The sequence below is a fragment of the Sebastes umbrosus genome, chromosome 5 (genome assembly GCF_015220745.1).
Source record: "Sebastes umbrosus isolate fSebUmb1 chromosome 5, fSebUmb1.pri, whole genome shotgun sequence".
In the NCBI taxonomy this organism is placed as follows: domain Eukaryota; kingdom Metazoa; phylum Chordata; class Actinopteri; order Perciformes; family Sebastidae; genus Sebastes; species Sebastes umbrosus.
This window is the reverse complement of record NC_051273.1, coordinates 18859192-18871730: the sequence shown is the minus strand read 5'-3', so window position 1 is coordinate 18871730 and position 12539 is coordinate 18859192. Positions and strand designations below refer to the sequence as shown.

At 38.5% G+C, this 12539-nt stretch overlaps 1 protein-coding gene across 5 annotated transcripts in view; it reads right to left on the bottom strand.

Moving 5' to 3' along the window:
• slc44a5b (solute carrier family 44 member 5b) overlaps positions 1-1942 on the bottom strand; it is a 52619-nt gene extending 50677 nt beyond the window's left edge. The window contains exon 1 of one of the 5 annotated variants that reach the window (XM_037770060.1): positions 1674-1942. In XM_037770060.1, the coding sequence (XP_037625988.1) occupies positions 1674-1676 (3 nt within the window). In that variant the 5' untranslated portion in view covers positions 1677-1942. The remainder of the gene's footprint in view (positions 1-1673) is intronic. The other 4 variants (XM_037770055.1, XM_037770056.1, XM_037770057.1 and 1 more) reach the window with 4 other exon arrangements.
• Between the last annotated feature and the right edge of the window lie 10597 nt (positions 1943-12539).

Sequence of the window (12539 nt, the reverse complement as noted above, 5' to 3'; positions counted from 1 at the left end):
ATGTTAGGAGAATAAACGTTATAGCTAGCTGCCTTTTCTTTGTTTCTTTGTCTAAACTGAATTTGTGTTTTAGACTGGTGTTACAACAAAACAAGGAAATCTGATGGCATCATCTTCAGGAAATAGTGTTGGTCCTTTTCCACTATAGTCTGACAGTTTAACTAACTAACTAGACCAAACAATACATCTAGAAATCCAGCAAATAATCAACAATACCGAAAATAATAACGTTATATTCTGTTGTCACACCATCACACAACAACGTTAGAATATATATCTGCGTTTACAACAAAGACGAACAAGTGGAGGAGGAAAGTGATGAGACTTATTGTCTCCTATTGTGAGGTCCTAATACACCAGGTAAACAACACAAAGGCAAAAAAATGTCATATCACTGGAGTTAACCAGCAATAAAGATATGTCAAGAGGCAGATTGTAGACACACACACAAAAAAGACGTACTTATTCAAGCCTAATAGCCATTTTAAACATGATTCTACCGTTAACGTTACTGCATATTTGATGTCAACCATAGAAATAGAATATATTTTATAACCTATTTTATTTCTATGATGTCAACCTTTAAATGGCCAACTCTTACTGAATGTGATCATTACAATGTGAGCTATAACGTTCCTGTAAACTACAGCTTCATGCTAAAAGAGATTAGAGCTGAAACGATTAGTTTATTTATCAATTATCAGAAAAATTATTAGCTATTTTTTTTTTTATAAGTAAGTAATTGTTGAAGTCTTTAAGGTAATTTCAAGACAGTTTTAAAAAGACGTTAGGCTACTTTTTCAAACGTTATAACCGCTATTCTACCGTTACTCTACCGTTACTCTACCGTTATTCTACCGTTACTGCGTCTTTGATGTCAAATCAGTGAATCGTTGAAGTCTTTCAAGCTAAAATGATCATATTATAATCACAGTTTCTCAATGTTAGGAGAATAAACGTTATAGCTAGCTGCCTTTTCTTTGTTTCTTTGTCTAAACTGAATTTGTGTTTTAGACTGGTGTTACAACAAAACAAAGAAATCTGATGGCATCATCTTCAGGAAATAGTGTTGGTCCTTTTCCACTATAGTCTGACAGTCTAACTAACTAACTAGACCAAACAATACATCTAGAAATCCAGCAAATAATCAACAATACCGAAAATAATAACGTTATATTCTGTTGTCACACCATCACACAACAACGTTAGAATATATATCTGCGTTTACAACAAAGACGAACAAGTGGAGGAGGAAAGTGATGAGACTTATTGTCTCCTATTGTGAGGTCCTAATACACCAGGTAAACAACACAAAGGCAACAAAAATGTCATATCACTGGAGTTAACCAGCAATAAAGATACAGATATTTCAAGAAGCAGATTGTGGACACACAGAAAAACATGATTAAATGATGAAAATGATGATAAAACATGATTTAAAACATGATTGTACCGTTAACATTACTGCGTATTTTGATGTCAACCGTTAAAATAGCCTCTAAATAGTTAACAACTGACAATGTGAGCTAACCAACGTCTCTGTAAATCACAGCAAACATCATCCAGGATAAATAACATGACATTATATATGACTGCTGTCATGTCGTTACACAGTACAGAGGATAACATATATATCGTTTATAACGTTACAAACAAAGACGACTCGGACTCACCATAGTAAGAGGAGGGGATGTCCGTCTTTCTAGCCATGACACTTCGTGGGACTAATGCAGCGTCGTCTTGGTGTTGGAGACCGCATATGAGAGTCGAGGTGAATAACCTGCAGTTTATTTTAGAGGCTTTTTTAGAGCGGGTCCCGTCCGAGAGATAAACACAGGAGGAGGAACACTGGAGAGGTCTTTGGGGCTGTTTGGAGGAGGATGATGCTCCGGAGCCACGCAGCTGAGCGTCAGTCGTGTTTACAGCGCGACGTCATTAATTATTCCAAAACGGTCTTAAAGGGGACGTTGCACTCTTTTTCTGCTTAGTGATGGGAAGTCCGGCTCTTTTTAGTGAGCCAGATCATTTGGCTGATCATGGTACGTGTCCACAGGGGCGTTTTTTATCGTGAGGGGACGCGCCTCTTCCCAGCGTTGGACGCTTGGTGGGCTGTCACTAGAAACAGGGCACTAGGCTCCTGATTAGATGAACGCTTTCCCTCTGTGGGCTGCTGCTCCCAGCTTTCAAACCGGAAACAGTATGGAGGCTCGTTTGGAAACTTTCTTCTCTTATTTCACGAAAATAGTTCACCGAAAAGTGTTTCTGAGAACAATAATCCATGAAGTTGCTGAATCTGTCTTTATTTTGGATCGACAACGTTTATTTCAAAAAGATTCTCGGGAGTTTCGAGAGGCGGCGAGTCGCGTCGGACGCCCGTGATTTGCGAGAGGCGGCGAGTCGCGTCGGACGCCCGTGATTTGCATAAAGTAAACTAGCCCTCAACTTTATGCAAATAAGGAGCGGGCGTTGTGACGCTCCCGTTTCTCGAATCGCACCGCCACGCTACCAGAATGCATTGCACGACTGCTTACATGGATAATGAATGGGAAGCGTGGAAAGGACGGAGCCTTTGGACACGTACCATCAGCTCACCAAGAAGAGCCGTCTCTTTCGGCTCCCAAACGGCTCTTCGTTTTACCACTTCTGCCTTTTATATTTCAGCCAAATTTAGCGCTGTTTTGACCTATGATTAGTATGTGTTCAGATATATCACTTAAATTATTCAATATAATTATACTAAACCTTATAATTTCCAGAATATCATAATTTTACATGCTGCTTCGTTTCCGACTGTCACTCATATTGTCTGCTATTCGCGCACCGCACTTCTCTCTCTCTTTCTTTCCTCCTCTCCCGCCTTCTCTGTACCTGTAGACCGTCAACGCGCCGCGCACCCCCGCCCCTCAACATTCAGTCACAGTCAGTGCATGGAGTGCTTGTGGTGCGGAGAAGATCGTCCTATCATTCTGCCTGGAATTAATTAAACAAAAAAAAAAAAATCGTTCACTTAATAGAGCCGGCTCTTTGAACCGGCTCGTTCGCGACTGACACATCACTACTATGGCTGCTGCTGCTGCTGGATGTCCTGTTTCCCTTTGTTAGGATGGGATTTAACAACAAAGCACGTTGTTTTTGTGCAGTTTTGTCTGCTGATATAAACACGTGTAGGATTTATAACGATGCTAGAGAACGGATTGATTAGTGCACTGTCTGTGTCTGCAAGAAGAGCGGTGATTTCCATTTTTTTTGGTTGATAAATAATACAGTAAATATTGCAGGTAGTATTTTTAGGGAGGCAGTGACATCTCTGTCCACACTGACTGAGGCGTCCGGTGGAGAAACACTGACCTCAGCTGGGTCTTCTGTGACATTGCAACCTTTAATTTGAACAGTGGCATTAAAGCAGCAGTGGGTATAGAAATGGAGCAAATATGATTTAAAAAAAAAATATTTTTATAAAATGGTCACTATATCCTGACAGTAGTGCATGAGACAGTTGTCTCTGTGTCTCCAGTGCTCCTAATGGCATCTGCAAGATTTCACAGACTGGTGAAAAATAACCAATCAGAGCCGAGCTGGAGCCTTGCCGTCTCTGAGCAGCTGTCAATCACTCGCAAACTCTGATCAAATTAGTGAGCGTTGATCAAATATGAATAAATATATTGTTACTGTAATGCCTATTACTCGCCTCAAATGTTTTCAGAAACACCTTGTAGTGTACTGTTACAATGCACAATGAGAAGTTTGTGACCCGGCAGCCATGTTGAGACCAGTTGAGGAAATACCAAGCAGCGGCCACCAGCCGGAGCAAACGTTCTCATTTTACAGCTAAACAGTACACTACAAGATGTCTCTGAAAACATTTGAGGTGAGAAATAGGCATTACAGTACCAGAATATTAATTCACATTTGATCAACGCTGCCTTGTTTGACCGTTTCATCAGAGTTTGCGAGTGATTGACAGCTGCCTCCGCTGAATGAACAGCCAATGGGAACGCCCTCTCTCTGAAATGACCTGTGATTGGCCAAAGTCTCCCGTCACAGGCTAGATTGTTTAAAGCCTGAAAACAGATCCACGAGGTCATTATGGGACTTTTGCCCAATAATGCCCAAAACATACTACCTACTGCAGGTTTAATGCATGTTTTATCTCTTTATATGCTGCATGAAAGGGTCTCCACTTATTGTGGCTGATTAATTTGAAGTTGGGTGGAGCTCACTAGAATCCCATAAGGTCACCAAATTTCTAGAACTAATAATAATGATAAAGGTGTAACTTCTCCCACCCATCAGATGCTAACAGGAGGGTCAGAGAGTTGTCATCAAGCACAGTCTTTACACACCCAACTGTGTGTGTGGTCCATGCAGGGCCTTTAAGTACAGCTAAATAACAATTACAGCAAGCAGTTGTGGGCAATGAAAATCTTGGGTCTCAGGTACCCTTCAAAAATGCTCATTTAAAATGTATATATAAAAAAGGAAAATCGTGCAAGTAAAAGCAAAATGAGAATCAAAAACATAAAATAGTGCAAGTTAAAATAGCAGTATTTCAAATGGACAAGCTGAATGCAAACAGGATGTAGTATGTATATGCATGATATATGCATTATTATTGTCGGTGATCCAAGTGGCTGTCACTTACTCATACAAATACAGTTGTCTATTGTTGGGTTATTCAAAACATATATTACAGTTTATGAGTTATGTGTTTTGCATCTAAAATATTGTTCTGCAAAGTAGATGTAGTTAAATGTAGTGGAGGAAAAAGCAACATTTCCAATTTGAAATAGAATAAAAGTATTGATTCCCAGTCAGAAAACAAAAACACTCAATAAGAGAACTGAATCAAGTGCAACACTTCAATATGTGCTTTCTGTATTTGTATTCACACACAGACACACATTGATTATGGGTTTTGAGAGTCCACTATAGTGACTATGACCAGAACGTGGCAGCAGAGACTGAAAATGATGCACAATAACTGGCTGCAGGGTGAGATTTTCATACAGTACCAACAAAGTGAGATCTAGAAAGAAACATGTTTTATCTGTGACAGCTGCAGCCAAAAGGATCCAACAAGGATGTTACCTGAATAATAATCGCACATCGCCAAATGTTATCCCCCTTTAATGACAGAAGATTCTAAACGTTAAATATTTAATGCATTTTAATGTAAGATTAGATTAGAAATGGGACAGGTAATTTGTATCACACACTGACATCAAAAAAGTGTGTCTTAGTGCTCTGTGGATGAGGGTAATGAGAGCTCAGGTTGCCAAAGGCCAGTCACTACGAAAGGATTGACTCTCCCTGGGACAGATCATATGTTGATGTGGCGGAATCACTGCCAGGAGCACACAGAGAGAATCAGGATCACATTATTGCCAAGTGCAATACGGTAAATGTAGAACCATTTGTCTTGGTGACGCAGGCCTAGGACGGCCGTTTTCAACCTTTTAAACTGCTCCTACAGATTTACATCCTATAGACCAACTGCTGTGTCTGATATGGAAGGTTGAGACATCATACAATTAGAAAGTATGGCCAGCAGATGTAGAAATGTAAAGGATTATTTTTCAGTGAATTTGTAATGCATCTTTTGAACTTCTGTTTATCGACGTCTGATGCAGTTGGGTTTTGATGCTATAAATAGAATGATATCACAGCCAGATGGACTCTAGATTTGTACAGCTCATGCTGCCTGCTGTTGTGTGCATTCCTACATTATTAGAAGTAAATAATAATTATAATATATTTTATTTATTGCCGCCTTTCATGGCACTCACTTTACATCACATAAGATCAGTAATAAAACATCAATTAAAGGTTCCATATCATGCTCATTTTCAGGTTCATACTTGTATTTTGTGTTTCTATTAGAACATGTTTACATGCTGTAATGTTCAAAAAAACTTTATTTTCCTCACAGTGTCTGTCTGAATATGCCTGTATTTACCCTCTGTCTGAAACGCTCAATTTTAGCGCATTTCAACAGAATTGCGTTGCTAGGCAACAGCTTGGGTCCATGTTTACTTCCTGTCAGCTGATGTCAATCACATAGGCTTCGGCCGAAATCACATACTATGCACTGCATACTCAATATGTGTGCTATCGTTCATCATACTTTTGTCCGTATAAACTGTAGTGTGCATCTTTTCGGACGCTCTGAGCAATAATTTACCTGGTCACTTCCTGAGAGCCTGAGAGCCAAACGGCGATTTGTGAGAATCAAAGTCTGAATTAATTAAAAATATATATTACACTTAGTAAAGTAAAATCGTATTCTTACAGTTAATTTGAAACGTTATTGATGTTACAGAGCTGTCCGTCAACGTCCGTTATTAACGTTGTCGTCACTACCGCATTGCATTGTGGGATATGAATGCCGCTGTAGTGTCCAGCATTGCATACTGTAATATTTCACCGGAAATAGCATCATACTACGGTTTGGGACATTGTTAAATATCTCACATACTGTTTAGCGTACTAAACAGTATGTTAGTATGGGATTTCAGATGCAACCATACACTGCAACAATAAATAAACTGGGACACATTTACAATATTTATGTTTAAAACTGTGAAATGGTCTAAATATTGTAGATATGTGACATCATAAATGCAGAGAAACCTTGACAGCTTGTCTGAAGGCACGGTTCCTGAATACGGGCTGTGTGAATTTCTCTGTGGATTGAGCGTTTTGATATTTTCACAGTATTTATATAGCTCTTAAACCTGCTTTATGATAAAAAAAGACATGCAAATCTCACTTTTTACAATATGGGATCTTGAAATCAAACAATAAAACGTACGATAAGCAACATATGCTCAGCGTGGTGGTGTCTTCATATGTGCAAAACTACAATAATTAGTGAGTTAAAGGAGAAAAGAGGTTCATAGAGATGGAGAGATCTATCTACCTACGTTCTTTTTCCAACTACTTTCCATTTTTTTAACGAATGGGGCTGAACTACACAGCATTATGTTATGCTACAAGGTCAAGCAAAGCATTTGCTCATTTGCCAGCCAGCAGTGGGAAGGTTCACTAATCCTGCAAGGACTGAACAAGGACAATGACACATTTCATAGGTGAATTGTGTTCCCCTCTAAGAATAACTGTATTTGCCAGAGTTTCCAGCCCATCTGCTTGTCATTCAGTGCAAATGATGGATGCCAACAGCTTGCTAATTACATAATCGAGAGGGTACACAACAGATGCAGTCACATTTTGTGCTGATTTCGGTTTTGCTGCCTTTCTCCACTTTCTGAAACAGAAGATAATTTCTTTCTCTGCGGCGTTTGTCCTTCTGCAGTTTGGATAGTGAGTGAGTTTTTAAAATTAGAGGCAGAAGGAGATGCTCTCAACACAATCACCCTTTTTCTTTTCTGTTCAGCGCTTACAATTGCTGCAGTTGCAATCAACCCTGCTGACTCCTAAGAATTGAAATCCCCCCAAGTCCCACCATTAAAGGTAGTGATTCAGTAACGCTGTACAGCAACAGCATCGCTGCATGAACGAGCAACAGAGATACAGAGTGCACTAGGTGATTGGAGCTCTTTTTTTCCAATCAATTGGATAAACACAACACTTCTGAGAAACATGTATTGGGTAACAGGAAATTGTATCTGTGATTGGTGGGGATGCCAGGCGATGAGTCTATGATCTCTCTGTAAGCGGAGACGATTTGCAAACAGAATGAAGATGTTTCATCTCTTAGGCCTGAAATTGCAGGACATAAAGTTTCTATCTACCTCCTGTTGGCCTCTTTTTAAAGATGTGTCGCAGCTAAAGTGCACAGTATTTGTCTGGACTAGAGGATACAATAACATTCGCCACACCGCCATCTCCACCTTTATTTTCTGCAGGTGCATTAGAGATTTATATTGATATTACAGTTAGAGTGATGCTGTTTATTAGGCTAATATTGGCCTTTTAATATAAATAGGTCCAGCTCCCTCTTGCTTATATTAAAGGAACAGTGTGTAGCATTTCGGGGGATGTATTAGCATAAATTGAATATAATATTCATAACTATGTTTTCATTAGTGTATAATCACCTGAAATAAGAATCGTTGTGTTTTCGTTAGCTTAGAATGAGCCCTTCATATCTACATAGGGAGGAGTTTGAAATTAAATGTATTGTGTCGCGGATTTCTTTTTTTTTTTTTTACGAAACCTAAGTAGTTTTTTTTGTTTTTTGTTTAAAACTGTTTAAAAATACGACCGTTATCCAGGAGAAAATACGTTTCCCTAAAAACGTATTTTGCTTAATCAGTTTAGTTGTACAGGAATGTAATGTTGTGGGAGACAGGGTTTTATGGTAAGGATGGCCTCTGAGCGAGGTGAACGGCGTTACCACGGTTTTGTATTCGGCAGCTCACGTTACCGCAGTCTTGGAAAGGGAGGAGTGAGTGGAGGGTTGCTTAGTTGGTTGCAATCTGCAACCACACCACTTGATGCCGCAAAGTCCTACACACTTTCCCTTTAGCAGTCTGTAAACCCTCTGCCATAAGAAACTGATAAGCCACCTATACATTTATAAGAGTCATGTAATGGTCTAATTGCTCTTTTTGAGGTATTTCTACCATGCCAACAAGACAATTATATAATAATTTTGTATCTTCTGCCATTAAACTTATAAGAGAGATGTCACTATTGGTATAAACCTTAATTTTGTAAACCAAGTCATAATGCATCTGACTGCGTAGTATAACATATATTGTACTGAATGTAACAGCACTTTAACATAAACAGATTTGTACGTTGGGAACGTACTTACAATCCCTTGACTTTTAGTCTTAGCTCGGTTTCTTTACTGACTTCCGGAGGCATCTAGTCTTCAAGTTTGGGACATTATAATGAGTAAAAAGAGGCAGCTTTTGGCACATAGCAAGCAGGTGCAAAACAATGCAAATTATTTCACACTTGCATTTAGCCCAGCATAGGCAGACAGCCGTCTTCGAGTTAATTAAAAAAGCCTTTTGTTCCACAGACATTTGTCTAGCTCGTGTGTGTGATGTGTTGTGTGTGTGCTCCCCAGAGTTGTGTGTTTGAGATGCGTTTGAGACCTCAGGGACACCTCTAATCAAAACACACAGACTGCCAGCCACCCAGTCCTCTGAATTCACAATGATGAGGTGCATTATGAGGCGCCGCTCATCAGTGACACAGATAATTTGGTGATTAAAATTATTCAGAAAACAAGAAAGGTGGGAAAAGTCATTAAAAAAACAGTGTGAATGTTTCCTACATCATAGTTTCATTCTGCAAGTGTAAGAGTGCAGAGAGTCATTAGATATTTTCATCTCAGCTATTCTACAATAGTAGAACTCAGAGCTTAAAGAAATTACAGTGTTGTCTCCATTTTAGCAACCTCACTCAGGTGTCCATTTATATGTAGGACTGAATTTAAAAATGGTATTGATCGCTGTCAAGCCAACAAATGAGCTGGCTCCATAATAGGTTCTACTATTTCAGAGCTGTTGTCCTCAGGAGCTTGGCTCAGATAGATATCCTTTAACTTAACTTTCAGAGGCTAAACAAAAGACCAAAGGTGATGAAAACATGGGACTCTCAAACATTTGAACTATTAAACTCATCTAGCTATAGGTCTGTTTCATTAAAAGGCATATGAACATTACATTTTTGTTTTATGTCAGGATTTTGGTGTTGTTTTTTACCACTCAAATGACCATATAATAGTTGAGTGTCACATTTTTCTATGTTTGTAATTCTGTTTCTGATCCATTCTCTTATTTTGACGCACTTTTTACTTTGCATGAGACAACTGTTCGTTATTTCCAGTCAGAAAACTTTCTTTTATAGTGATATTACATGTATTCTTGATGTGTTTGTGCTACTGAGCACTGGTTGCCAACTTTTTTTGCCTACTCAAGACCCCTTGTCATATGTTTGTGAGCTGTGAGAAATAACATGACGTTTGTTTTAAATGTTTTAAGAGGGAAAGCTCTCCAGTATTTCACAAAATAGGTTTGTTTTGAAAAAATATCCATCATTTTTGTGTAACAGAAACTCTTCTTCTTCTTCTTTCCTATATTGTTAATCATCTTGTTACCACTCAGGTTTGTCTTGTGACCTCTTGGGGTGTCCTGAACCCCAGGTTGGGAACCACTGACTTTAAACATGGTTTTGCTAGGGATCATCTAATATCAACAAAAGTTATTTTATCAACTGTTGTTAATTTAATTTAATTTAACTTAAGTTAATTTAATTTAATTTAATTTAATTTAATTTAATTTAATTTAATTTAATTTAATTTAATTTACATCACAGTAGCTGGTTTCATATTAGTTTGTCTTGCTTCTTATTGTATGGCATCGTGTTGCATGATAACATACTTTGCATTGCATTGTAATATGTTGTGTTATCTTGTATCACATCATATTCTATTTGAATCCCGGAATTCGATAGGAAGCTAATTAGTCTAAAAAGACAATTGTATAAACTTGAGTAAATCTGGGCCAAAAACATAAAAGGGAAGCCGTGCTGTTCCACTGTAGCTTTAAAGTAGGCTACCCTGGTTCTTCTTACACCATCTGGTCTGGCTGCGATATCCTGCGCTGTTTTTTTTTCAGATAAATTACTTATTAATTCCCACAAAGCCAACAGATACATTTCAGTTTGTAAAGTGAGACTTACTGAGGAATGACTGGAACATGAAAGACACATTAGAAAATGAGCACAATGATAGCAGCTCAAAGGGCGTCTATAAAAAGACTCATTCCCCGTTTCAGCCCATCCTGACTAGATTACAGCCTCCAGCAAATCTTTCTCCCACGAGGAGATTTAGCTGCTCAGGTTGCCGTGACAGATGAGTCAAATAGTTCCCTGTCCTTAAATGGGATGTCCCCAAATCAGCTTGAATGACTGAACTCAAATGGTGATGTATTATCACTAAGACCTTTTGAAGAGCTATAGTAATATTATCAGAACTTTAAATGCAATAAAATGACAAAACAACAAGATAAGGCAAAACTATTTCCTCAATATCTTAAGCACATTTTATGAAACACTGTTACCATTCAGACTCCATCTGACCTACAAAGGCTGTCACTCACTCAAAACACTTGCTGACATTTAAAAAAAATATCATCATTCAGTGAATCACTGCTAGCAGAGTGAAATCTCCTTTTATCATTGCGTAACTCGGGAGATCTAAGAAATGTTGTCAATATCAGAGAGTCCACTGAAATGGTGTTTCTCTATTTAATTTTTTATAAGGATTATTATTAAATATCGTGTCTTACAGACACAAGTTTCGACTCAGTCCATTCACAGATTTCTCTCTGTCAATGAGCACCTCCGTAGTCTCAATACAGTAGGCAGGGACGGGGCAGGGAGCAGAATTTTCTCTCAAAAGCCCCGAAACCTTTAGACTTTTAAAATACCTTCAACTTTTTGTCATTTCCCTTCAGCCTCTTTGATTAATGAAGCAAATGAACAGGGGTGTAAATCACAAGTTGTATCACAACACGATACTATATTGATTCTCTGGACAACGATACCATATTTGCTGATTTCACAAAGTCTACCACGATACGATTTGGATTTGATTCAATTCAGGGACCTGCGATCGATATGAGACGATATCATATCAGTTACACTTATTTACATTATTTAGTTACAAAAAGCAACTAAAATATGTTACTGTTTTATTACTTTTATTACAATCTATTCTTTTTAGAAAAAGAATAAATACAAAGTTGGAATTTCAAAATAAAAGTGAATCTTAAAGATGATGATATGTATCGATATTTTCACTTTGCATCGATGATTCATTCATTCATCCATTATCTGTAACCGCTTATCCCATTCGGGGTCGCAGCGGGGCTGGAGCCGATCCCAGCTGATATTGGGCGAAGGTTGGGTAGTCTTTGGACTGTGGGAGGAAGCTGGAGAACCCGGAGAAAACCAACGCTAACACGAGGAGAACATGCAAACCCCACACAGAGGGTCCCCAAACCAGGTTTGAACCTGCGACCTAACCACTGCACCACCGTGCAACCCCAGACCGTGCCTATCGATGATATTCAATTCAGTTTATTTTTATATAGCGTCAAATCATAACAGAAGTTATCTCGAGACGCTTTTCATATAGAGCAGGTCTAGACTGTACTCTAGATCTTGGATCGATGATCGATGGATCGTTACACCCTGATGAATGAATGAAGCAAAAGTTCTAATACTGGGGAAACATTGCCATCTATATCCTTCCTAACATTGTCAAAGGGGGTTGTTCTATGGTACTACTACTACTACTGCTATTACTATATGCTATTCCCTAAAGAAATGTAAATGTTCTTCTGTTGGCCTCATATTCAATTCAGAGTTGAAGACCACATTTACTCGGCATTGTTGGGGATACTTGATTTGCAATCAGAGCAACTGAGATTATTATGGCATGGATTCATTCAAATGTAGCAGATGTGTCAGCTAAACATTCATGCTGTGAACTCTACTCGAGCATAGTATAACAAAAATAGGTTTCAAGATTAGTAATGCTGTTTCTGTCAAATTCC